Genomic DNA, 23,215 nt, shown 5'->3' with positions numbered 1-23,215 from the left:
GGGAAAGTCATTGTTCATGGACACACTGAGTGCAGTACTTCATCACCTAGCTGACAGCATTGTTAAACATTCTTCTTTTCGGCAACAGTGGCGCGCATCCTGTCTGAAAAATCGGAATCTTGTTCCATCTATGACCTGTTCTGGTCACGTTACCAGTCCTCTATTGTCTCTATGCTATTGTCTGTGCGCAAACATTTTTACTGTTGGCGGCCAATTCGATGTACCGTAATTTTGTGGCCCCAGTATTGTGTATAGAATGCTCCTCACTAAAGGTTGTGTCGCGGAACAGTTCAACGTATTCTGCGTGAAGGAAAAGGGCCACGAGTAAACCTATTCCCTGGGATGCTTTTCAAGAGTCCCAACTCTGACAATGTGGAGAATGTCGTAAATTGACAAATGTTTGAAAGGTTCATAGAGTCTGTCCAAAGTAGTAAAGAAACGCAAGCGACAATTATTTAACGCGGGCCTGAATGCCTGGTTGCTCGCCCAAATCATTCTATCTCCAACAGAGGCTATCGCACACCCGTACCCCCAAACCCTTTCTCCTTTTCGCGCTCGCTCGTGACTCTGGAAGTTCGGCCTAGTAGAGTCGGTCTTATCGATTATCAACATTCCACTACATTCCTCCAAAACTAGGACATTACTTGTTGTCATTGATTTTGTCGCTTGCTACCTCTGTGTAAATTCCCTGAAGTGTTGAACTTGTTTCAGATAGGTCACACCATTTTGAAATCCTGAGACTTCGATACTTGTTTGCTTGCTTGATTGCTTGATTGCTCACCTCGTCCACTTCGATCATCCTTCTGCTTTCAATGTCTTCTTACCAATTCGAAGAATTGAACCAGTTACAGCGGGAAATAATTGCAGAGAATCCCGCTGATATTTTGCAATTCAGTGCAAATTTCTTCAGCAACAAATTGGCTTTGCAAAGGGCACACGCATGGCAATCCCAAGCTAGAGCGAAAGCCGCTGGCATCGAGTTGTTCCCCAACACCAGCTCTGTTTCACCCGGGATCATGGGATCATTCAAAACTCCCACCTTTCGCCAGCCGTCTTTCAAGTCTCCTTTCGACGATAACGACCCACACTCTGACCACGCAAAAGACCACCATGATGACGGCTCTTCGAAGAAGAATGAAAGTGTAGGGGGGCTCTTCAAGAACAACTTTGGTCAGAGTCTTGGGTCCAAAGAAAGCGTCCATCCTGAAACGGATCCTGCAGAGTCCTCAGCTGGGGATAAGTCCGAAACAAAGCCTATAAACAAACTCCCTCGGACATTCAATGCGAACAGAAGAGTTTCTGTTTCTGCAGAGGCCATGAACCCAGATGAGTTCAAGTCGGACTCGTGGAAACCTCCCGTGAACGATTTGAATCCTCAGCAAAGAGGGGAATTGGGCAAGACGTTGTCCCTGAACTTCTTGTTTCAACAATTGGACTCCAACTCTAAGTCTACAGTTTTGTCCGCGTTAATCAAAAAGAACTTTCTGAAGGAAACCGAAATCATCAAGCAAGGTGAAGTCGGAGACTACTTCTACATTATTGAATCGGGTGTGGTAGATTTCTACGTGAACGGTTCCAAGGTCAACACTTCGGGAGATGGCTCGTCGTTTGGCGAATTGGCATTAATGTACAATTCTCCAAGAGCTGCAACTGCGGTAGCCGCCAGCGATGTGACCTGTTGGGCATTGGACAGAGCGACTTTCCGTCGTATTTTGTTGGAAGGGACTTTTAATCGTAGAATCATGTACGAAGATTTTTTGAAGGATGTCAAAGTGCTCCTGGGGCTAACTTCCCAAGAAAGGTCAAAATTGGCTAGTGCCTTGAGCACAGAAATTTACTCAGCTGGCGAGGAGATTGTTACAGAAGGCGAGGTGGGTGAGAAGTTTTACCTCATTGAATCAGGGACATGTGTTATTTCGAAGAAAGGAGAAGGTGTGATTGGTGAAATTGGAAAAGGCAAATATTTTGGAGAGGTTGCTTTGTTGAACGATTTACCTAGACAGGCGACGGTGACAGCTGCGAACAACGTGATCGTCGCTACCTTGGGCAAGTCTGGATTTACCAGATTATTGGGTCCTGCCCTCGATGTATTGAGGAAACAAGATCCAACAGCCAACTAACCAGAAAGCAAACTTGATGTATGTTATAGCTGACCCAATAAACAGTAATTAGAATAAGATGCTACTTCACTCGTGTTCCTGCAATCTGGTACCAATTGTCGCACGGTGCGGAAGTCACCCCACGAGAAATAGACTCTTGCAAGAACAGACTGTCAACAACTTACGTATGCTTCCATTTGTCCTGTTACTTCCGCCCTCAACTGCGAAGGGCGGGTATTTACCACACTGGCTTCTCTTTATTTCAGTTGTCTCAGTTTTCAATTCTTTGCAGAATTACTTGATCAAAGATCTTACTCTTACCCGAAAAGTGTACTCCAAAGCTCCTCGTTCTGAAGTGACCAATTTGAGCGCCCGTACTTTCGGGACATGGACTCTCTTGACATCAATCGTAAGATTTTACGGCGCCTACAATCTTATTGGGAACTCACAAATGTACAACCTCTGCATCTGGACTTTTGTTGTTGCAGGAGGTCACTTCGTCAGTGAATGGCTCATTTTCAAGAATTGCAAACTCGACAAAGGGTTGGCAGGCCCCTTGATTGTAGCATCCTCGAGTCTTGTCTGGATGTTGAATCAGAGAGAATTTTATGTCGGGTCTTAAGTTCACAGCTGAATACATCCCTCAAGTACTTAGGAACACACGATGGTCTATTTTTTTTTCCATTTAACCCTCGAAATATCGAACTAAATAAATTATGCAAACGAAACGAACTGATGTAAGTTGTGGCAAAAAATCAAATAATCCTCAGTGCTATATCTAAAAAGATATCGAGTCCCACCCGATCGAGGCTTTCCATCGCCAGCTCTTCGCGCACTCCCATGGCGCATCGCCAAATTTTCAATTAAACAGCTATTGACATTATAAATCAGAATCAAGGCTAGAAAATAGAAATGATCGAGATCGAAGAGCCTGATTTTAGGCAAAGTGACAACCAAGTCTTTAAGGATCTCTTTGGAGGGACTATGGGTGGAATCGCCCAGGTCTTGGTAGGTCAACCGTTTGACACTGTTAAAGTTAGATTGCAGTCAGCGCCTGAAGGAACATATAACGGAGCCGTGGATGTGATTAAGAAACTCATGGCCAAAGAAGGGCTTGGTGGATTTTACAAGGGTACGTTGACACCGTTGATCGGGGTCGGAGCTTGTGTTTCTGTTCAGTTTTCTGTAAATGAGTTCATGAAGAGATACTACGAAGAAAAATTGCAAGGTCAGCCCTTGTCTCTCCTTCAGTTCTTCAATTGTGGTGCAGTTGCTGGGTTTGCAAATGGATTTTTAACATCTCCGATCGAACATATTCGTATTAGATTGCAAACACAAACCACCAAATCTTTTTCCGGTCCTATAGATTGCTTCAAGAAGATTTACAGCGTGGGCGGCCTTGCCTCTGGAATTTACAAAGGATTGGCCCCAACCTTGTTCAGAGAGAGTGTTGGCTTGGGTATCTATTTTGCGACATATGAAGCATTGATTTCTAGGGAACTAGGAAACAAGATCTATGCCACTAGGACAGATATCCCTGGCTGGAAACTTTGCATGTTCGGAGGATTGTCTGGCTACACCCTTTGGTTGTCTATTTATCCGGTTGATGTGATCAAGTCCAAATTGCAAACGGACTCATTGAACAAGCCTACTTATAAAGGGTCTGTGGACGTTATTAGAGATATCTCCACCAAGGTGGGTGTCAGAGGATTTTACAAGGGATTTGTTCCAACAATATTGAGAGCTGCACCAGCCAATGGTGCGACGTTCGCTGTGTTTGAGTTGATGATGAGACTTCTCAATTAAGTTTGGACGGTATTGATATTTTCTTATACATATTAAAGTATTTAATTGATTGGATTCTCCGGGTAATTTCTAGTATTTTTGTGACTTCCTTGATCGTATTCCTTCACTTTCAATTTCTAAAGGCCACTGGTAAGCACCCCTCGTCTGTTCAACGGGGAAGTCTTGCGGAAAGTCTTCCGGACCCACAACTTTGATAAATTCCACAAAGTCCATTGAGTATTCTCCGTTAAGCTCATAGTTATCTGAACCCATCAACTCCCTCATTTCATACATTTGTGAGTTCATTTCACCATGCTTAAAAGTTTGAGCCCCCAAATCCTCAACCCCTTTAAGCTCAGCTCTCATCCGTCTATTGAAGTCCTTATCTATCCTCAAGTGCATTCCAGGAATCAAGTCAATTAAGTAGAGAAATAACAATGACATGATGAAAACGTAAGCGGACGTCACAACAATGCCCAAGAGTTGATAGGCGAATTGAATCCAGTTTTGTTCTACCCAGCCTCCCTTGGAATCATATGACTTCTCAGCAAGGATTCCCACGAGCAAAGAGCCCGCAATACCGCAGACTCCGTGCACCGCAAATATGTCTAGGGCATCATCAATGCAAAAGAAATACTTGAGCCGAGTGCTTAAGTTACCAACAACACCTCCAACCACTCCGCAGACAATGCTTTTCCAAAAATCGCCGGTGTAACATAAGTAGCCTCCACCTGGTGTGAACACCACCAAACCACACATAATACCAGATGTGAAAGAAACCATAGACAATTTCCTAGTTTGTTTTGGTTTGTCTGTATTGCGTTGCTTCGAATGAGCATCTACTTCATAACTGCCAGGTTCCGAGATTTCGAATGTTTCTTGTGCACCCACTATGTCTAGTGGGATGGCAGAAAAATATAAGTCAATCGCCGTCCAAACAATACCTGCCGAGAAAGCACACAAAAACGTTGCAACGATCAAATAAATAGATGTCACACCAAAATTAAAATCACAACCCGAAATAAATCCAGCCCATCCGAAAAGTATAAACATAAGTCCCAATAGAGCTAAATTGTTGTTCGAGCTTCGGTAGTTATGAAGAATCTGAGGGTTTCGGGGCCCCAAATAGTATGAATAAGCTAAAGCAGTAAATCCGCTAACAATGTGAATGCAGTTTCCACCTGCGAAATCAAGAACCGGTAGCTTGTTAAGTTGAGGCGAAAGCCAGCCGTGCTTATTCCAAAACCAGTAACTGACAGGGTTATAGATGATAGCCGACCAGATGAACGCGAATAGAATCATAGGGGCGAATCTCCCTCTTTCTGCTGCACAGGCTGGAAATGTTAAGGATGCACAGATGAGCTTCATAAATCCGTTGAACAAAAAATGAATCACCGCAAGAATTTCACCTCTAGGAGTAATGTAGACCTCTTCCAGTGGTTCCTTCAAATGACGTAGGACTGCAAGGTTCAAATTACCGATGAAATTATTTGATGAGCTAGAATAGCACAAAGAGTAGCCCCAAATAAACCAGTCAATGAATAAGATGGCGCATATGAGTATTGGAAGTCCTAGCATCGTGAATGAAGATCTTCTTTGAGTTAGACCAGAGTAAAACATGGATATTCCAATCACCACAAACAAGAGAAGGAATGTGCTGTACATCATATATAGCGAATTAATCGCTAATTCAGTAGACATAGACATGGCTATCTTTAAGTCGCTGAGTCACAAATTTTACAGATCGCAAAAGAAGTTTGACAAGTTGCAGCAAGGACGGCACAGTTCCTTTCTAGTATTTGTTTATCTATGTTATCAAGCTCAAGCTTTGGTGAATGAAGCGGCATGTAATCTAGCGGGTCAGATGGCTTTTCGTTTTGTCCTGTATTTTCTGCATTCATATGACTTTATCAACTTCTCATTGCGTGACCCTCTAGACAGGATGTGCTTTATTGTTGCGTCGTGTATACTAGTCAGGGGAGACATAGCAAAATTTCTGAAAGCAAGATTCGCAGCCGCTCTTGTATCTGCTCCATTCTTCAGACAGATCCATTCTTCTCTTCATCAAGGCGCATTTGACACAATATATATATTCTGTATCATTGTTATGGGTTGCCACATTGTATCCGTTTTCTATCATTGCGTTCACCTCACTGTCACTGTAAATAGACCGGAACGTGGAAGTATTGGACGCGTATGAGTGATTATAGTTTCCAAAATAAATTATCAATGGGGGAAGGTAATTTTCCCAAATTTCGAATTCCTGTTGAGCTCTGGGATTCTCTTGAAGTCTGAAGGTTTCGTTGCTCAAACCATTCTCATGATCATCTGCATTTGAACTCAGGTTCGCTGTCAAAAATTGGTCGACTATAGGAAAATCACGAGATACGTCACAGCCAAGAAAGATAGGATGACTTCCCAAATTCTCGTTGACGAAAGCTTTCTGTGTTGGCACTTTTGGGAATATTCTATGTTTTTCTCCGTCAAAAAGAAAAACTGGCAATCTTAATGAGCTGTTCAAAGAATGGTAGCGTCCAGCAGTATGTTTCAAAGTCGTTCCATTGGGAAAATTTTCGAGGTCAGATGTCGCATCGAAAGCAAACAACACTTCCACTTTTCTTCCTTTCACTAGCATAGGATGGAATGGGATATTTTGTCCATCATCTCCCCCGTCTGCCAATAAAAGACTTTGCGCATTTGAGATCTGTCTTCCCATGGTTGCGGGGGCGATGACGCCTTTGAATGGGTTCGGAGAATAGAGAGCATATTCTGGATGAACGAAATCATTTGGCTTTGGATGGCTGGTAATTCCGAAGATTCGGAGCAACATTGAAAGAATAGATGAACACAGTTCTTCCATTTGAAGGATCATTTTGTACACATACTGAAAAACCGTGTTGAACAATCCTGATGATGTACCTGTGATTAAACCCATGTTGTCATATCCGGATAGACAAACGGAGTAATCCTCATTCTTCGTTTTTATGGTCGATGATCCGTTGATGAGCTCGGAGCCTAAAAACCGAATGTCGACGAAAGAATTCAAAAAACTGTCCCAGGATCCAAATTCAAAAGGGTTGAACTCGAATAGATGACTATCACAGCTGAGCTCTGTTTTCCCAGGGAGTCTTTCAACTGAACCGAAAATTGGAAATAATTGCGAAAAGTTTCTGAACGACGAAAGCTCGGAAACAGAAGACATACATATGTCGAGGGATTTTTTTCCCTGTGGAAATATCTTCTTAGACACTGCTCGGCCCCAGTAGTCGATTAAGGATACTTGAAAACCAGCTTTTTTTTTTGCCCTAACCTCAATATTCAAGTCCTTGTAGAAGTCAAGACTTTTCCGACCACGAGAAGCGGTATCGTTTGAGGCTGTGTTTATCTCTTTCGTCTTGAAAAAAGTATCTAAAAGGGTTGAAACTAATGTCCCTTTCTCGGGGTTTGATTGATTAAAAATCATGGAATATGACTCCCACACAGATGCATTGTGATCTCCTAGAGATTGAGCGTCGAGAGTGGCTCGGAGTTGAGAGATAGGAACGTCTGGAATGCCCTCAATAAGAGGTGAAGCGAAATTTTGTCTTTTGAAAGCTTCATAGATCGGCATTCCATCATTTAAGAGATTATTTGCCACTAACCACAGGCCCCCTGAGTTACCTGCAATGTAAATTGAACTTTGCAAAATACCTCCAAGATGGATTTCAGAACCTGGAGTCCTAGAATCGAACGCACTCAAAACTCCGGCTCCGCTGAGCATGGAACGGTACCCACCTCCAGAAACGGATATACCTATTACTATGGGGCATTCGTCTAACAAAACTGTCAAATTGTTGAAATCAGAACTAGTCATAATTTTGGATAAAGGCTCCCTAATTTGCTTTTTGCGTTCGCTCACATATTCATTTTCTTGAGCATTGATCGACTGCTGGTTAATACAAGTTTTTTTTTTAAAAAATAACAGAAAGAAGACGTCTAACTGCAGTTGAAGAAGCTATTCAAGCGGTAGAAGTCCGTAATGTGATCCACATACGTAATTTGCTGTTCTAACCAAAGACTTTGATGTACATATTGTATAGTACGGAGCATAAGAATTGAGTGCCTGACTATAAACGCTTTTTGTATCATTTATTAGACTCAAAAGAGTTGAAGCATCCACTGTCGGCGGCACAATAGAAGCAGTGACAAGACCACAAAAAGAAACAACGCCGATAACACCCAACAAATGGCTTCGAAACAAACTGAGTTTGTGCATTTCCCGGAAGAAATTCGTATGAAATATTTTCTCAGCTTGCGGAATGCTACTCGCAATTGTGCTACAGCGCGATATATAGACCATCTATAATGTTAACATATGAAATAAATTAATACCTAGTAGAAATTGATTTCTGAGATTAGGAAAAACAAACGAAGCTCATGACGAGAATTACTTACGTAATTAGAATTCTTCGTCAGAAGAGACGTAAGCGTCACCCAACTCCTTCTTCTTCTTCATTCTCTCCTTCTTCTTCTTTCTCAACTCAGCAGAAGACAACTTAGTCTTTTTCTTAGCACTGGCAATCTTGTTACCCATGGCGTCGAATTTGTCTTCCTCCTCACCCTCCTTCTTCTCAAGTCTTGGACCAGAACCTTGACCTTGAACCCAGTTGTGACCAGATGGAGTCATCTTACCGTCAACAACAGCCCAGACTTCCTCAGTCAAGTCCTTGGTGAACTCAGCGGAGTGAGTAATGATAACAATACCACCATCGAAAGACTTCAAAGCCTTGGACAAAGCACCCAAAGAGTCTCTGTCCAAGTAGTTAGTTGGCTCATCCAAGACGATCAAGTGAGGTCTTTGCCAAGTACAAGCAGCCAAGACCAACTTGACCTTTTGACCACCAGACAAACCTCTGATTCTAGAGTGAGAAACCAACTCTGGGTCCAAGCCCAACATAGAACAGTGGTCCTCGATCTCCTTTCTGGTCAATGGTCTGAATTGACCGGAAGCCAAAGCCTCCTTCATGTCAACCTCGGCAACCATCTTACCGTGAGACTCGATCAACTCACCTCTTGGCAACCAAGCGTTGTCAACAGACATCATCTGGACCCATCTCTCGTTCTTCATGCCAATGTTCTCACCCAAAGTGAAAGAACACTCGTACTCGTAAGAGTTCTTGAACTTTCTTCTGGAGTGAATACCGGCAATTCTTCTTGGAGTACCCTCGATCTTGAAGATCTTGTTCATGGCATTCTCATCGTCTTCGTTGATGACTCTGTTAGCTCTGTCCATGGTCTCTCTGTCCTCACCGGTCTGGAATCTCCACTGAATGTAGTCAGATGGAGTCTTGTCCAAGTGGTTGTCAATGTGAGCGAAAGCGTGCTGCTTGATGTAAGCAATACGACAGTTCTCGTGGACGTAAACCTCACCAGTGGTTGGCAACAACTCACCAGTCAAGACGTTAATCAAAGTAGACTTACCGGCACCGTTTGGACCAATGACAGCAATTCTAGAAGACAACGAACACTGGAAGTTAATACCGGTAATTTGTGGCTTGGCAGTACCTGGGTATTGGAAAGACATGTTCGACACCTTGACGATAGCCTTTTGCTTGGTCTTAACACCCTCCAAGAAACCTGGCTCTGGGAACTTGAACTCAGCCTCGGAAGCACCCAATTCGTAGTAAGATTGGGCAGATGGGCACTTCTTGACGAACTCAGACAAGTTACCCTTGTACTTTCTCAACTTGAAGCCCTCGTAGTGGATAATGTACTCAGTGACCTTGTCCAAGAAACCAGAGTCGTGAGAAACAATGATAGAGGTGATACCACAGGTCTTCAAGTAGTTGACCAACCAAGCAACGTTGACAGTGTCCAAATGGTTAGTTGGCTCATCCAACAACAAGATGTCGGCGTTCTTCAAGACAGCTCTGGCCAAGGCCAACTTCATCTTCCAACCACCGGAAAGAGAACCAATAGGCATGTTGATCATCTCGTCAGAGAAGGCAAACTCTCTCAACTTCTCCTCGACAGCATCCTTGGTCAAACCAACCATACCGTCGGCAATGACGAAGTCAACGACTGGAAGGTCAGCGTCGGCAGAGTCAATGTCGTGCTCGACGTAGACGGTTCTACATTCATCTTGAGATGGGAAACCCTCAACTTGACCGTTGGCGATAGCTCTCATCAAGGTGGACTTACCAGCACCGTTAGGACCACACAAACCGTATCTTCTGTTTCTCTTCAATCTGAATTGAGTCTTGTTCAACAAGATCTTGGCACCGTAAGCCAAGGAGAACTCACAGTTACACAAGTCCTCTCCATCGTCCTCCTCGTCCTCGAAAGCAGGAGGAGCTGGAATGTTGTCAACAGCTCTCTTTCTGTATTCCTCAATGATGTCCTTAGCCTCAGCCTCGTGCAAGAAGATAGTAGCGAAAGGCAAAAGGTTTTGAGTCCAAGAGTATGGCTGGATGTCTCTCTCGTCGATCAAGTCACCGGCAATAGAAGCAATGTAGGTCAAGGCGATGTCGAATCTAGAAGCAATCTTCTTGTCGGCAACCAAGTCCTTGAAGACACCCAAGGTGACGTCAGTGTCACCAGCAGTGGAGACCTCTGGGATAGAGTCGTCTGCACCAACGGCACCAACTCTCTTCAAGGTGTTCAAAGCACGTTGAGTGACACCACGGGCCTCAGGGTCAGCAATGGTGGAGAAGTTGGCTTTCAAAGCTGGCAACAAAGTAGACAAGAAAGGAGCAACAACTTGAGGGTCGTCGACCAACTTACACATGTTGTCAACAATGACAGCAGCCTTTCTCTTGATGGCAGTGTCACGCTCGGACAAACCTCTGGACAACAATGGAGCCATGATGGACAAAGTAGCCATGGTGACCTCGGAGACAAAGGTGGTAGCACCCAAGACGTGGACGGTCTCTGGGACCTCAGTTGGCTTGGCAATACACTCGATCAACTTAGGGATAAACTTCTCGATATCCTTGTTGTCGATGGTCTCGGTGGCCTTGGTCATGGTGGCGTGGGCGGCCTCCTTGACCTCCTTCTTGGTGTCCCACATAGCCTCAGACAAGGCTGGAATCAACTCAGGCATTCTCAAAGCGACTTGAGCCTTGGCAGTGTCAACCAATTGGGAGACAGCCTTCAAAATGGCAACCTTCTCAGTCCACTTGTTAGTAGAGGACAAGTTCTCCATCAAGCCTGGCAAGATAGACTTGACGGCGGTTGGGGTGATGGCAGCAGCAATGGCAAGCAAAGCAGACTCGGCAAGGGCAGCAACCTCCTTGTTCTTGTCACCAGTCTTGGAAGCGACCTCTGGGGCCAACTCCACAATGTATGGCTCGACAGAAGGAATCAAGTTGTTCTTGGATGCAATGTGAGCGTAAGCAATCAAGGAGTTAGACACAGTGGCAACATCCTTGCTCTTGAGTTGCTTGGTGAAGTCAGCAAAGAATTCAACAGGAACATCGTGCTCAAGGATGGACGAGTTCAAGAAAGAAGAAACATTGGCTGCGGCCTCTTCCTTGTTGTCAGCAACTTGCAATTTGCTCAACAACTCGGAAAGGACCTCAGCAGAGTACTTAGATTCACTGGTTGCAGACATCTTTCCAATGCTTTCTGAATAAGAGCAAGAAGAAAAAAAAGCGAAGACCCAGGCTTAAATGGGTGCGCAGACATACAAAAAATTTTTCCAATGTGGGTGTGTGCAGTGCCATCGGCATTTCTTTTTCCTCCTGCGCGTAATTGTCAGCATGGTAATTAACAACGTGTCCCAACCGACGGAGTGTGTGGTTCTGGTTATTGATAAGGATTAAATTATTCATGTTTTTTTTAGGATTCGTAGAACGCTGTATTTTACTACTCCTGTCTAAGTCCTGTTCACATCCGTATGTCCTGTTTCTGAGCAAGATGTCTCACTACAATGGAATTACCTGGCAGTCCATATTTACATATTCGGGCGTGAATCTAAAACGTGGGTGGAGCTGTCTTATCTAGCACCACTAAAGCTGTGCCAACGTATATAAACCTTTGATGTGGTTGATTTACTGCAGACAATTTTTTGCATGGAACCATATTTTTCAAGCACGGGATTTCAAATGCAATGTAACTCAACATGAGGGTCGCCCCACTACCTGTTCGGCATGAGCTCGGCCTCATGGCGTAATCTTTAGTGGCGAAGACATAAATCTATTTGACTATTCTCATTCATCTAGTATGTTTATAGGCTGATTTAAATGACGCCATTGTTGTCATGTATTCATCATCTCTGCCGATAAGAAGGGTTTCCGGTATTCAAATTCATCTGCAATGGCTCCGAATCAGTAGAAGTACCGTAGTCGCGTCTGCGTGTCACGCGGAGAACTGCCACAATTTTTGATTCAGTACGTTGATGCATCTTCCAGTACCATCAAGAATCTTCTTAATCATGGTGGGAAATTGATTTAACCTTTTTGCTTTTTCAGTTTTGCGACCATGGCTTCTCACGAAAAAGCTTTCTCTTTGAAGTGAGCTTGAACGGAATATCAATTGTCAATGTGCATCATGAGTGTGCTGTGAGCAACAGCTGTCTCAAATCATTCAGATGTGATGAACCCATAGATTCCTTTCGTATGTCGTATCTTAAGCCGTATTTGGCAACATCAAGATGTAATAGTGCGTCAAAAACAACACACATTCGAATGAAACACAATAGTTCAAATCAGTAGCTTAATTCGAACCTATCATTTGTCGCTTTCTTCGAGTATTTCCGTGACATCCCTTAGCTTCTTGGGAGAGTTCTGGGAGTTCATATCGTTATTTTGGCCACTCAGACCCACTTCACTCTTTTCATCGGCCTGACTTCCCAAGTTCTTTTCTTCTCGAGAAGCATCGTCGCCTCTTTCTGCTTTGAAACCCTTGCCCTTGCTCCCTGAAGTACTACCTTGTATCTTTTTTCTCGTCTTCCCGTCTATAATGAGATCTTCGTCGTTGCCAACAATTGGGGCCTCGTTTACCATTCCACCTTTGGGGGCTTCCGATATGCCATGGCCATATTCGCCTTTTGAATTTTGCGCTTTATTCATGGCCAAATCTGCCCTGTCATTCTCAAGATCTCCGGCATTTGCCGAGTCGACCAATTTCCCGATATCGCCAGAGTTCTTTCCAGGTCTATTATTTTGATCAGCACCTACCAACTCATACGATGCATCGCTGGGTGTTTTGAATTCCTGAGATACCAAAAAGACACAGAGCCCAAAGAGAAAAAGCATGCCTATGTAGCCGGTCAATTTCCTGGAGTTAGTTAAAAAAATTTGTTTGGGCATTTTGTCATAAACTGAGCCCTTTTTGGAGGGCTTCATATAGTATGGGCGAGGAAGCCCATTATTTTTGTAGGATCCTTGCATGGTTGTGGGCAGTGATGTTCTTCAGCAAGAATAACGGAGACACAGTGCAAGTGTTTGGTGTTCTGAGCTTTCTGCTTGACTTTTTGTGCAATTTTAGACCGCACCAAATTTTCCCTAGCCTGTGATAACAAACTTGTTGACGTTCGGTTCTGACCAGGTTATAGTGGAAAATAGCTTTTGAAATTTCGTCAGCCTACAGGTCCTGCTGAGCGAACAGGAGCGAACTTAGTAACGATACGCAGGACAGAGTGCAGGGACCCGCCTAGACTCGGTAAAATTCAATTCAATTTTGATGCGTGCTGTCCCGGGCCATTCATTGTTTTGTTATGAGGCTCCTTGATTAAGACACAGTTGCTGTGTGTGTCTATATTGTGTGTCTATTTGTATGACTTGTTCGGATAGTGATGGTTTCAATCTAAACAAATTTCGCTTCAACTCCAGACGGCCAAAGTGCACGAAAGTTTAGCACAAAAGTCGGATGCCACCCAAAACCTTGTTTCTACACAATCTTCATACCTGCGTTAGCTCATTTCCAAAATTTTGCCCGCAGGAACTCATTCTTCTTGGAAGAAGGGCGGCTTCTTCGAATTTTAAAGAAGCGGTGTGCACGACGCGTAAATTGTAGGCGTATGCGTTTCTCTACAGGTTGGTTTTGAGCCAATCAGCTTCGAGAAGTACGTTATAAGCATCAAGCTTTGAAATTTATGTGCTTTGCTTGAAACCTAAGGCTTTCATCAGACACACATTTTTGCGCCAACAAGATGTATTTAACTTGTTTAATCTGTGACTTAGCAATTACAAGATGTTTCAACATGAGTAAAAGAACGAGTATTTCATCTTCTTAATATCATTTTCGCTTACTTGTAGACTGACTAGATACACTCTTCGCTGCAAGCACTTCGCCAGAATCGATTCAAGATTTGTTCACTGTTGTAGTTTGACGATCTGTCCGTCCACCTAGAAAGTAAGTATATGTTGTATGTCTCAAGTCAAATTTTAGATGACTTTCGGGAAGCTTTCTCACGTTCTAAAGTGTGGCTTTGCGGGGAAAAAATACTTGGATCGTAGTGTTGCAGTTAAAATCCGTCATAAAGGTGTCTTAAAAGACAACTTTCGCTTTACCTTTTATGAAATTCGAGCCAAGTAATAAACCTAGGAAAGAGTATTAATTTATAACTATTTTTTGTATAATTTTCAGTCAGATGTTCAGTAAACATGTCAGATTTCGGTGTTCTTTGAATTTGCATCTTTGCAAATCCCAATTGTCTACTCGCTCGCTCCTCTTGGTTACCTGGCCATTAGATCGCGATTTGTGTACTTTGGTTGCGAAAACTATACATATTTTCACAGGAACATCAATGCTTTTTCATATAATTCTCTTGTTGATATTTAGTTTAGCTAGTGCTACACCTCCTGCTTGCTTTCTTGATTGTATTAATCGTCTTTCCCATATCTGCGCAAAAAATCAAGCTGATATCAGGTGTCTATGTCAGATACACCAGGCCGTTAATCAATGCAGCCACCGCTTTTGCCTAAGAGAAGACTTTCTTAGTGCCAGAGACCATTTTGCTGGAACTTGCATAGAGCACGGTTTGGAGTTTTCAATGTCCGGATTTGAAGCTGATGGATTTCTGGATGATACATCCGAAGATGAATCAGACCTGGATTACGACATTGAAACAGATAACTACATGTCAACGGACGAGAAAGATATAGATTATGAGGCTATTGAGTCTACTGAAGAGTCAGTCGATGAGAACGGAAATGAACTTGACATTTCAAGTGACTGGTCTGAAGGTGAGACTTTCCTGGAGGGAGAAGACTGGCCAGAGGAAAATGAGATAGACCTCTCGGAGCTCAACAAGAACATCGTTAAAAATTATATGAACTATTTCCTAAAGCAGAAGCCATCGCCTCGGACACGCATGGGAACACTGGGCGAGATCTCGAATTCAGGGCATAACCTGGCCGTCACCAAGAAGCTAAACCGAAAACCATATATTGCCAATGAACCCACGGGACATATAACTCCAAGGAGCAAAGAGGCCGTTCAGAGAACTGAAGCTCGAAAGAATCGCAATCGCAAGTATGAGAGTGGATTCGATCGTGAAAAGCAGGATCAAATTCTTTACAAACGGTTCTAGAGTCGCCCAGATCAACACGAGAGGCTAATACTATTGCTCAGCTAAACTCTAGCTCTCTAGCACATGTAACTGATTTTCATCCAAAAATATATCTTTTAGCTGGTCGCTGGGGACACTAACTAACCCTAGCTCTCTCCGGTGAATCTCACTTGGTTTTATTTTGTCCTGAGCAATTTCGTAGACATTTGATAATAGCAAGTTTCCAAATGGGTCTACCACAGCAAGAACTCCTTCTACCAGTCTGCCATCAACGAGTTCAATGTGTAAATTTGTGCCAACAAATTTGTTTACAGACATTTGTGTTTTACTCCTGAGAAGGAAGAAATGTCGGTTGTGAGTAGTCGCACATGGCTCCTGCCCACACAACAACGGGACATTGAACACGACGTATTCCCAAGCTGCTCCCAAATTAGCAAATTTAGCTTGATTAATACAGTGTAATTAAAGCTCTTATGCTCCAGAAACGCTTGAATAGCCAGGAGTGACTGAAAAAAATCTCCACCATGAACTTGATTTCTCATACCGAAACAGGACATGGACATTCCCCACTTGTATACACCACCCGCTCATTCAGTTGGTATTAAAACTGGGCTTCGCTACAAGTGCCACGAGGGAAATTTGATGAATTGGAGGAAAAAGTCAAACAGTGGCCCGAAGGTGGCCATTATTTTTTTTGTTCTCTTTTTTTTCCTATTCTGATAATTTAGGCGAGTATTTCGCTGCTGGCCCTGGGCACACACGCTCGGCGAGTTACCCGCCCGGGAAATCGACCGACATAAAGCTCGACGTATCTGCACCGAACTAACTTCCCCTTTTCTTCCTTAACATCAAATCGCAGCTCCGAGCTTCATATAACCTGGTATGATTTGTAATTTTTTTATCGGGCGAAGCATGTGTCGGGCATAAGCGTAGATTAATAAGCACGTTGCTGGGCGCCTGACGTTGACAACTACATGGGACGTTGGGAATCAGTTGAGGCTACATTTCTATTTCGTAGATTTCCTGAATATTGGTTTTGACGTAGATGCATGTATATTCTTCTATTTTCTGAACCTATAGGTCGATTTTTAGGTTTACCAGGATGAACACCCGTGACGAGGTGTACACCTTTGTCTATTATCTCGCAAGCAAAGTTTTCTGCGCTTTTTTATTGACTGGACGCCAGCAATCTAACTCAGGAGTAATCTCAAAACACAAGGTGCAATTTCTGTAGTCAGTTGCGTTTTCGATCGGCTCCCATCATGCTTCTCCAAGAAGATTTGACGCAAATAGCACGCGAGTACCAGTCGAATTTCCCTAAACTTTTCTTTGTTGAGAAACAAAAAACTTCCTCCTTTAGCTACATTGCGTTACAGACACTTGAGGGGCAATGCATGTCCGTCTCAGTATGCGAGAAGGGATGGTTTATTCTCCACTCAAACAAGTACTATGATACTTTCGAGGCTTTAATGAACATCCATTCACCTGGCTTTCGAGATTCATTTGCGAGCAACCTCCTCGAGAAACTACAAAACATGACCAACCAACGAGAGTAGATTGATTTGACATTAGGTTAATATATATATACAAGCACCTAACTTTTGTTTGCTGTTTTAATCTCACTCTCCAAATCGCCAACATCGTACTTGGTGTTTCTAATGTAGTACTGCTTGTTTCTGGGCAAATACTTCTCGGGCTTTTGCACAATCTCAATGTTCTTTATTTCGGGGTTGAATAAAGGAATCCTAATCTCACATCCAACCTTAGAAATTTTGTTTCTGATCAAGATGTTACTTCCAACATTATTCACACCCCTCTTGACGCCAAGAACTCTACCAAGGACTGTACTTCTGTCAAGATACGTCACTTTGATAACATCACCAGTACGGATTCTCTCTGGTCCACTAACAAGGGCCGTTCTCTTCCCCGTGGGATCATACTTCTTGAGAAGTTGCTGGTGAAGGTACTCGGCGGCACTTTTCCCATTTCTCTTCTTGGGAAGAGGTTCATAAACTGCCTCAGATTTTATTGTGGAAAGGTACCTGAGCGACGGAATACCCGCTTTGGAGAATATGGACGCAGTCTGTCCGATTTGTCTTGCTAAACCGTACATAATGTTTGTTCGAGGCTCGGAAGACAGTGTGTTTTTTTTTTCTTGGTCAGTCCGAATAGTCGTGAGTGAAGCGTGCAGGTTGGTTCACACGAAAAATATTGAACTCACATTTCAAAATATTGGACTCAAGTCTTCATCGAAAAATGAGAGCTAATATTTCGAAGAAGGTTAGTCTTTAAGGCCATAAAACTTGTAAAGTTAAAATTCAGTGATATTTTCCATTTTATTTTCCTGGAAATGATCGCTCCTCAAAAGAACCTACGGACTGAGGTACCAAGTTTTAAGACCAATGGCATGGAAAGATACGGAGTTTTTTCCTTTTTTTTTTTGGATTTATCTTACGTGCGATCATTCCCAGAAAAAGCATGACAGATAAATTTCACCATCCCTTCAATTTCATTTAATTTATCAAACAAGCTAAAACCTTGGTCTTCTTTTTCTTGCTGTGAACTTAGAGTCTTCTGCGACCTGTCTGCCCCTGCGCCTCATCGTTTCTTTCTTTCTGTTAATATAGTCCTTCCTTGATTCCATCTTTTTCTTCATTTTACTGCTCAATTTCTTTGTTGTCTCTGGGGCATCCATTTGAGCACCAGCGAGGTTCAAGTTTCTGTCTGCTTGACCCGCGGTAAGAACCAAGTAATGCTTCTTATTCCTCTTTGACTCAGGGTCATCCAATATTAACCCACCAGCAAAACCAGCAACCTTTGCACACTCCATGATTGACTGGGTTTGGTTGTCATTCATTGGATAGAATTGTGCAACAAACTTCCCCCCTCTCTTTAGAGAAGCATACAACGAATTGAAGAACCGTAAAAGTCTCTTTTTGGGGTCTGATCCAGCTGAGTCCGCATTACAAAGCCATTGGATGACCGAGATGGATATAGCAGCATCAAATGTACCTGCTCTAAATGGGATTCCGTTACCCAAGTCCGACAAGAACAAATCCCCTTCAACTTCTCTGTCTAGGGCAGATGCCAACATGCTTGGAGCAATATCCATTCCTATCCAGTTATATCCTTCTTCGGTCAAGATCTCTCCCGAAAGCCCTGAACCACATCCAACGTCTAGTATAAAATGCGGTTGTTCCTTATCCAAATTCAATAGCTCTAAGGCTCGAAGGGACATCTTTGCTTGGATATGCTGCACACGTGTGGAGGAAGTGTATTTAAATGATTCGGAGTCATTGTAAAAGACCTCTGGAGGTGCTATCTCTTCGGGTCTAGACATTATTGTTAATTACAACGCTGCAGTAAGCGGATCATAATGTTGGAGATGAGCAGAACGCCAAAAAATATGGTTCGTGCAGGACACGTTGATTAAACCTTCCAATGAATTTTAACGCAATTTGAGGACCAGTTGATGAGTTATCTACTCACCTCCCTTACTCATTTGAACTTCCAGATATCATGAAGTTTTTTGGAAAGGTGAGAAGTACTCTTGAACGCTCAAAGAAATTTTTTGCAAAGTTAAGTATGAGATCCTTGACTCTAAAGAAAGATGCAGTAGACGCGAATCGATAAGAGGTCGGTCGGCCATCAAGCATCAACAAGTGTATAACAAGATTCTTAATATCACTAAGTATTATTTCTAGAAAATTAGGTAAAGAATGCATATCATTGGGGGCCCCGTTACAAAACCAAACCAGCACACGACATTTCCCAAGACTTTTTTGTCACGCAAGAGCCTGGACTGACTTATGAGTACCAATGGAATCTGTGCCATTTGAAGGAGAAACAAAAATCCTCTAACCCTCCCAAAAATAACATACATTACAACTTCATGAACAACACTGGAAATCAAAAAGGTTATGAACCCAGCAGTAGTCTTGGAAAGCGAGAATGCGCTGATTGATGAGTGGTAAACATGACGATGTAAAAACACATGTACCGGCTTGTTCCAATAACGGGCAAATTGCAACCAATCTGTACAAGACCACCAAGGACCGTAGAAGTCGCGATCTGCAAATTTGCTGACTTCGGCAATTGCACTTAAAATAACATCCCAAATGAGATAAAATACAAACATGTACTCCATGGTGAAGGGTGGTATCAAATCAATCAAAGCAAATAGCGCAAAAAAACTTTTTTCTTGAATTGATGCATTCGTTGCTCTGAAGTTGTTGCACCTAATTACCAAAGGGTAAATTGACTCATCAGCAATTATCAACATGAGTAATATTACCCCAACAAGAGCACATAGTTTTTCGAATAGAAACTTTTTCCTTATTTCTAGCTTCCTTGGTAAAACAAGCGCATACAGGACAGTAGGATACATAGTGTACATGAAAAAGTCCTTTGCGTTGATATTCTTGGGAAATTTCACCAAATGGGAGCACAATTCTTTCGAGTCTTTTTCCAAAACACCTCGTTCGTTAGCCTTTTCAAGAGCCACGGATTGATGTAACAACTCAAATTTACAGAAAGCAATTGACTCCATGATTAGACTTTTTGTTGCCTCAAGCTGGAAGCCCTCAGGAAGTTCCACAGAGCCGTTGCGAAGTCTTTCGTAGTAGTCCTCTGAGAACTGGACTTCTCTCAAAATCTTCCAAAGGTAACCATTGTAAAACGCATAAGAGTGCATTTTCATCAAAAGAACAAACATATGAAGAACCAAGAACACTCTTCCTATCCACTGGTCTTTCATTAGACGCTCGCAAATGAAATATCCCCAAAATACGAGAAAGCATAGCTCATAAATGGAGGTGATGAGTCTGCCTGTCTTTCTCCATTGAATGGTGTTGAGACGACAGAGCACTTGTATAAAATAAACTGCATAAATCGATAAGTACATCAAGATATCCGTGAATGCAATTTTAAACAAGCCTGTGGTGAAGATTTCGAAGACGGGCGCCTTATACAACGCCGTTTTTCGATCAATACAACTATGTAGGAGACTTTTCAAAATGAGGAAGCCAACTCCGAGCCAAAACAAGATGAAGAATCCAAAAAATTGAGAGCTCTTGAAGTCAGGACCTTCCAAAATAGTATTAGGAACAGGAGTTGTTTCGATATCAGAGAAATTGGATCGGAATATACCAGCATTCCTTTTCTTTCGGGACGCTCGGAAATGAGCATTTCTTTCTATTTCTCTGAAGACGTTTTCAATAGTGGATTGATCAAAATGCCTAGGATCAGAGGCTTTGATTTTTTCCTGAATTATTGGTTTTGTTCCCCGTCTTGAAGCGGCTTCTTTGCTACCGAGTGGCGGAGATTCGCTGGGAGTAGATATTTCTGGGGTAAAGTCGCATTGCAAAGGCTCTCTTGATTTATTTTTTGATATTCTTTGGAGATTCGATCTCAGGGAATTGCGCGAAGGCATTTTGTGGCTTGTTCCACGTAGAAGAGTTGTCCGATGTTATAGCTTCTATAAGCTTCTGGCCAAGAAGTTGTTTCTTGCATGATCTCAACCGATAAGAAAACACCGAATCCGCACACATGCACCCTCGGAATTCTGGATATGTCGGCTCATCTCAGTGCGACAACTGAATTCCGAGCGTGTTGCGTGATCAAAGTAGAAATTAGCCTCATCTTGGTGTTCATAGTTCTGACGGAAATGATTACATCAACTAGTAAATGGCTCTCTAATTATTGAATTGCATGTGAACGAACTCAAATCGAATTTGCATCAACAGAATCATTTTGCTAAAACTAATACTCTCTTTTTATGCAGATTGTAGATATTTAACAAGCTTTTCTGCATAATTCCATGCCTTTGCACTTATTTTGCTCTTTTTCACTTTCATACTTAGAATATGTAAATCCTTTGGCAACAGCACGTTCCACTCGCCGGCTATTTCGAAAAAATGTTACTTGACTTTCGAATTTGTTTTGGTTAAACTTGTGCTTAACAATTGGCTCCTTGTGTTAAATTGAATGACTAAATGAGTTCCGGGATGGTTATTCCAAATTTCCCGACTCCGAATACTGCAAAAGTCAAGCTATACACCACGAAATCTTTTACTTTTATATAACATTTCATTTCTTTAGTGCAAAAGTTTTCAACAGTAGAATAAAATAAAATAAAAGAATACAAAATGAAATCAGAACCCGATAAAAGGTTCTAGAAAGTACCTGAAAGATAGTGGTCTCATTGACGCGTATGAAAGACTGTCACCAGGGACAAGGAAAGCGCTTTATCTGGGGAGTGAACATCGTGCTCGTGTATAAGGTCACCTGAGAGAACATGTGATCGTGACCACTGGGCTATTTAATATCCACTCTTATCTCTCATCGAGAGAGTCGTTTGAGATTTTATCTGCTGTGTATATAAACCGCGTGGGATAGCTTTAGTTTTCGGAGTCGTCAACAAGATTGGATGAGTTGACGTTTACTTCTAATTAAGATTATGGAAGAACTTTGAAAAGAAATAACAAGTCTTTTGTCGAGAATTAATTTTTTCTAAAGGCGTCACATAAAGTACAGAACAATTTATCATTCTCTTGAGGTATGAACTGCAAATCGCATATATTTCTGGACACCAAATTTTCTGCTTTCATGATTTTTTTTGTATAGTGAGCTAATATTATAGCTAGTGTATGTCATTCATTAGCAATTTGAGACGAGTTTTCTTTGCATTGCTGGGTTTTTGGGAGATTTCACATATTTGGAGAATTCACAATTTCATCTATATACTCTTTCAAAAGGCCTGGTGTCATTGAAGCATGAGCTCCACACTAAATTCACAACATTCTCTGCCTCTTCTTTACTTTGGCACTTTGGATTAGCAGATACCGAGAGTACTGCTCTACGCTTGACACACTGTTGAAATTTTCCTCCGAAGTTTCCAAGCCCAGTTCTTTGAATCTCTTTCATGATCCGACATTCACCACTCAACATCGAAGCCCGGATCTCGGTACAGGCATGATGCCTCAAGTTGGTTAGGTCAACGTTAAACTTCAAGTGATCGTACGCGTGAACTAGTTCGTGGGTCAAAACATCCTCTATCAGATCCGTATCCTGTAGCCAGTTAGAGCATAGAAGAATACCCATTTCCGGGTGAAAACCTCCACCTTTGGCTTCGTCACATGCGTCACATATGATGTTTTTACGACTCAAATTTCCTCCAAGCTTACGAACATGATCCATCATAAACGTCACCGACGGAGAGTATTGAAGAACCCAATCTCTGTTCTTCTCGCACGTCTCGCAGTTGGCGGGATAGTATTTCGCTTTATAGTCGTGTTCAAATTGGGCTGCCTCCTTTTCGTCCACGCCTAGCCCCGTTCTATAGGCTAAAGATCTTCTCCACCATTCAAACCCCTTGAGTTTCTCCGGGGCCGATGTTTCGAGAGACTTTTCGTTGGTCATTCTGATGAAATGGTGTAGCGCTTGTACGAAATTTTGATCGCAGAACTGCACGAAATTAAGCCAGCAGAATGTGAGCTCTCATACCAGTCTACTGTCTTACATCAATTGGTTTGGTTCTTGAGATAAATGTTGGCTCATATGTAGAGACTCAAATTTATGCCTATAGAGTTTCTGCCATTCATTAGACGACTCCAGTGAACTGAAATTAAAACTACCGCAAATCATTCGAACGCACGTGACCTATTAGGCTTCTTGCAGAGAGCTTTCTATTGGTATTTTAGAACCAAAAGCCAGTAAAAATTATAAAGCAATTTCATACTTAATCAAGTCAAAAGTCTAAATTTTCGGGGAAAGTATAATTTGCTGTAGCTATATCTGGTGTTTGCCACTCCCTACAACTTCATGTTGTTCGCCATCT

At 42.4% G+C, this 23,215-nt stretch overlaps 13 protein-coding genes across 13 annotated transcripts; 4 read left to right on the top strand and 9 right to left on the bottom strand.

Annotated features, from left to right (window-relative positions):
- The first annotated feature begins 520 nt into the window (after nt 1-520).
- On the top strand, nt 521-2,363 carry BCY1 (cAMP-dependent protein kinase regulatory subunit). Its single transcript, XM_018855057.1, has one exon. It carries the CDS (start codon nt 813-815, stop codon nt 2,118-2,120), a length of 1,308 nt encoding a protein of 435 aa, XP_018710615.1. The 5' UTR covers nt 521-812; the 3' UTR covers nt 2,121-2,363.
- Nucleotides 2,287-2,721, top strand: ERG28 (Erg28p; the record flags this gene model as incomplete). The annotated part of the gene is made up of 1 exon (XM_018857894.1): nt 2,287-2,721. One exon carries the CDS (start codon nt 2,287-2,289, stop codon nt 2,719-2,721), a length of 435 nt encoding a protein of 144 aa, XP_018710614.1.
- A 290-nt stretch (nt 2,722-3,011) lies between these two features.
- Nucleotides 3,012-3,905, top strand: YMC1 (organic acid transporter; the record flags this gene model as incomplete). Its single annotated transcript, XM_018859055.1, has 1 exon — nt 3,012-3,905. One exon carries the CDS (start codon nt 3,012-3,014, stop codon nt 3,903-3,905), a length of 894 nt encoding a protein of 297 aa, XP_018710613.1.
- Nucleotides 3,886-5,780, bottom strand: METBIDRAFT_33051 (uncharacterized protein). The gene has a single exon (XM_018856206.1). The coding sequence runs from the start codon at nt 5,589-5,591 to the stop codon at nt 3,975-3,977; it is 1,617 nt and encodes a 538-aa protein (XP_018710612.1). The 5' UTR covers nt 5,592-5,780; the 3' UTR covers nt 3,886-3,974.
- Nucleotides 5,781-5,853: 73 nt separating this feature from the next.
- Nucleotides 5,854-8,139, bottom strand: SPO1 (putative carboxylic ester hydrolase; the record flags this gene model as incomplete). The annotated part of the gene is made up of 2 exons (XM_018854306.1): nt 5,854-7,812; nt 7,918-8,139. The coding sequence occupies 2 exons, from the start codon at nt 8,137-8,139 to the stop codon at nt 5,854-5,856; spliced, it is 2,181 nt and encodes a 726-aa protein (XP_018710611.1).
- On the bottom strand, nt 7,962-11,504 carry CEF3 (translation elongation factor EF-3). Its single transcript, XM_018856205.1, has one exon. The coding sequence runs from the start codon at nt 11,473-11,475 to the stop codon at nt 8,323-8,325; it is 3,153 nt and encodes a 1,050-aa protein (XP_018710610.1). The 5' UTR covers nt 11,476-11,504; the 3' UTR covers nt 7,962-8,322.
- A 1,211-nt stretch (nt 11,505-12,715) lies between these two features.
- On the bottom strand, nt 12,716-13,255 carry METBIDRAFT_19016 (uncharacterized protein; the record flags this gene model as incomplete). Its single annotated transcript, XM_018854829.1, has 1 exon — nt 12,716-13,255. A coding segment is annotated over one exon (540 nt), but the record flags the coding sequence as incomplete, so codon positions are not given.
- Nucleotides 13,256-14,581: 1,326 nt separating this feature from the next.
- CCW14 (Ccw14p) lies at nt 14,582-15,543 on the top strand. The gene has a single exon (XM_018855056.1). The coding sequence runs from the start codon at nt 14,614-14,616 to the stop codon at nt 15,397-15,399; it is 786 nt and encodes a 261-aa protein (XP_018710608.1). The 5' UTR covers nt 14,582-14,613; the 3' UTR covers nt 15,400-15,543.
- Nucleotides 15,448-15,702, bottom strand: METBIDRAFT_44997 (uncharacterized protein; the record flags this gene model as incomplete). The annotated part of the gene is made up of 1 exon (XM_018857858.1): nt 15,448-15,702. A coding segment is annotated over one exon (255 nt), but the record flags the coding sequence as incomplete, so codon positions are not given.
- A 361-nt stretch (nt 15,703-16,063) lies between these two features.
- Nucleotides 16,064-17,491, bottom strand: METBIDRAFT_79382 (mitochondrial 54S ribosomal protein bL19m; the record flags this gene model as incomplete). The annotated part of the gene is made up of 4 exons (XM_018859054.1): nt 16,064-16,094; nt 16,702-16,732; nt 17,002-17,391; nt 17,437-17,491. The coding sequence occupies 4 exons, from the start codon at nt 17,489-17,491 to the stop codon at nt 16,064-16,066; spliced, it is 507 nt and encodes a 168-aa protein (XP_018710606.1).
- Nucleotides 17,492-17,699: 208 nt separating this feature from the next.
- On the bottom strand, nt 17,700-18,898 carry BUD23 (18S rRNA (guanine1575-N7)-methyltransferase). The gene has a single exon (XM_018855055.1). It carries the CDS (start codon nt 18,716-18,718, stop codon nt 17,909-17,911), a length of 810 nt encoding a protein of 269 aa, XP_018710605.1. The 5' UTR covers nt 18,719-18,898; the 3' UTR covers nt 17,700-17,908.
- A 45-nt stretch (nt 18,899-18,943) lies between these two features.
- ARE2 (sterol acyltransferase) lies at nt 18,944-20,888 on the bottom strand. The gene has a single exon (XM_018856204.1). The coding sequence runs from the start codon at nt 20,807-20,809 to the stop codon at nt 19,079-19,081; it is 1,731 nt and encodes a 576-aa protein (XP_018710604.1). The 5' UTR covers nt 20,810-20,888; the 3' UTR covers nt 18,944-19,078.
- A 982-nt stretch (nt 20,889-21,870) lies between these two features.
- METBIDRAFT_33046 (putative metalloprotease) lies at nt 21,871-23,177 on the bottom strand. The gene has a single exon (XM_018856203.1). The coding sequence runs from the start codon at nt 22,795-22,797 to the stop codon at nt 22,111-22,113; it is 687 nt and encodes a 228-aa protein (XP_018710603.1). The 5' UTR covers nt 22,798-23,177; the 3' UTR covers nt 21,871-22,110.
- Nucleotides 23,178-23,215: the final 38 nt, after the last annotated feature.

This window comes from Metschnikowia bicuspidata (assembly GCF_001664035.1).
Source record: "Metschnikowia bicuspidata var. bicuspidata NRRL YB-4993 chromosome Unknown METBIscaffold_5, whole genome shotgun sequence".
NCBI classification, from domain to species: Eukaryota; Fungi; Ascomycota; class Pichiomycetes; order Serinales; family Metschnikowiaceae; genus Metschnikowia; species Metschnikowia bicuspidata.
The sequence above is the reverse complement of the archived record's forward strand: the minus strand, read 5'-3'. Positions and strand labels throughout refer to the sequence as shown.

Excerpts from the sequence above, each read along its gene's own strand:
- METBIDRAFT_33046 (XM_018856203.1), bottom strand. The coding sequence starts at position 22,797 with ATGACCAACGAAAAGTCTCTCGAAACATCGGCCCCGGAGAAACTCAAG.
- METBIDRAFT_33051 (XM_018856206.1), bottom strand. The coding sequence starts at position 5,591 with ATGTCTATGTCTACTGAATTAGCGATTAATTCGCTATATATGATGTAC.
- CCW14 (XM_018855056.1), top strand. The coding sequence starts at position 14,614 with ATGCTTTTTCATATAATTCTCTTGTTGATATTTAGTTTAGCTAGTGCT.
- BCY1 (XM_018855057.1), top strand. The coding sequence starts at position 813 with ATGTCTTCTTACCAATTCGAAGAATTGAACCAGTTACAGCGGGAAATA.
- CEF3 (XM_018856205.1), bottom strand. The coding sequence starts at position 11,475 with ATGTCTGCAACCAGTGAATCTAAGTACTCTGCTGAGGTCCTTTCCGAG.
- BUD23 (XM_018855055.1), bottom strand. The coding sequence starts at position 18,718 with ATGTCTAGACCCGAAGAGATAGCACCTCCAGAGGTCTTTTACAATGAC.
- ARE2 (XM_018856204.1), bottom strand. The coding sequence starts at position 20,809 with ATGCCTTCGCGCAATTCCCTGAGATCGAATCTCCAAAGAATATCAAAA.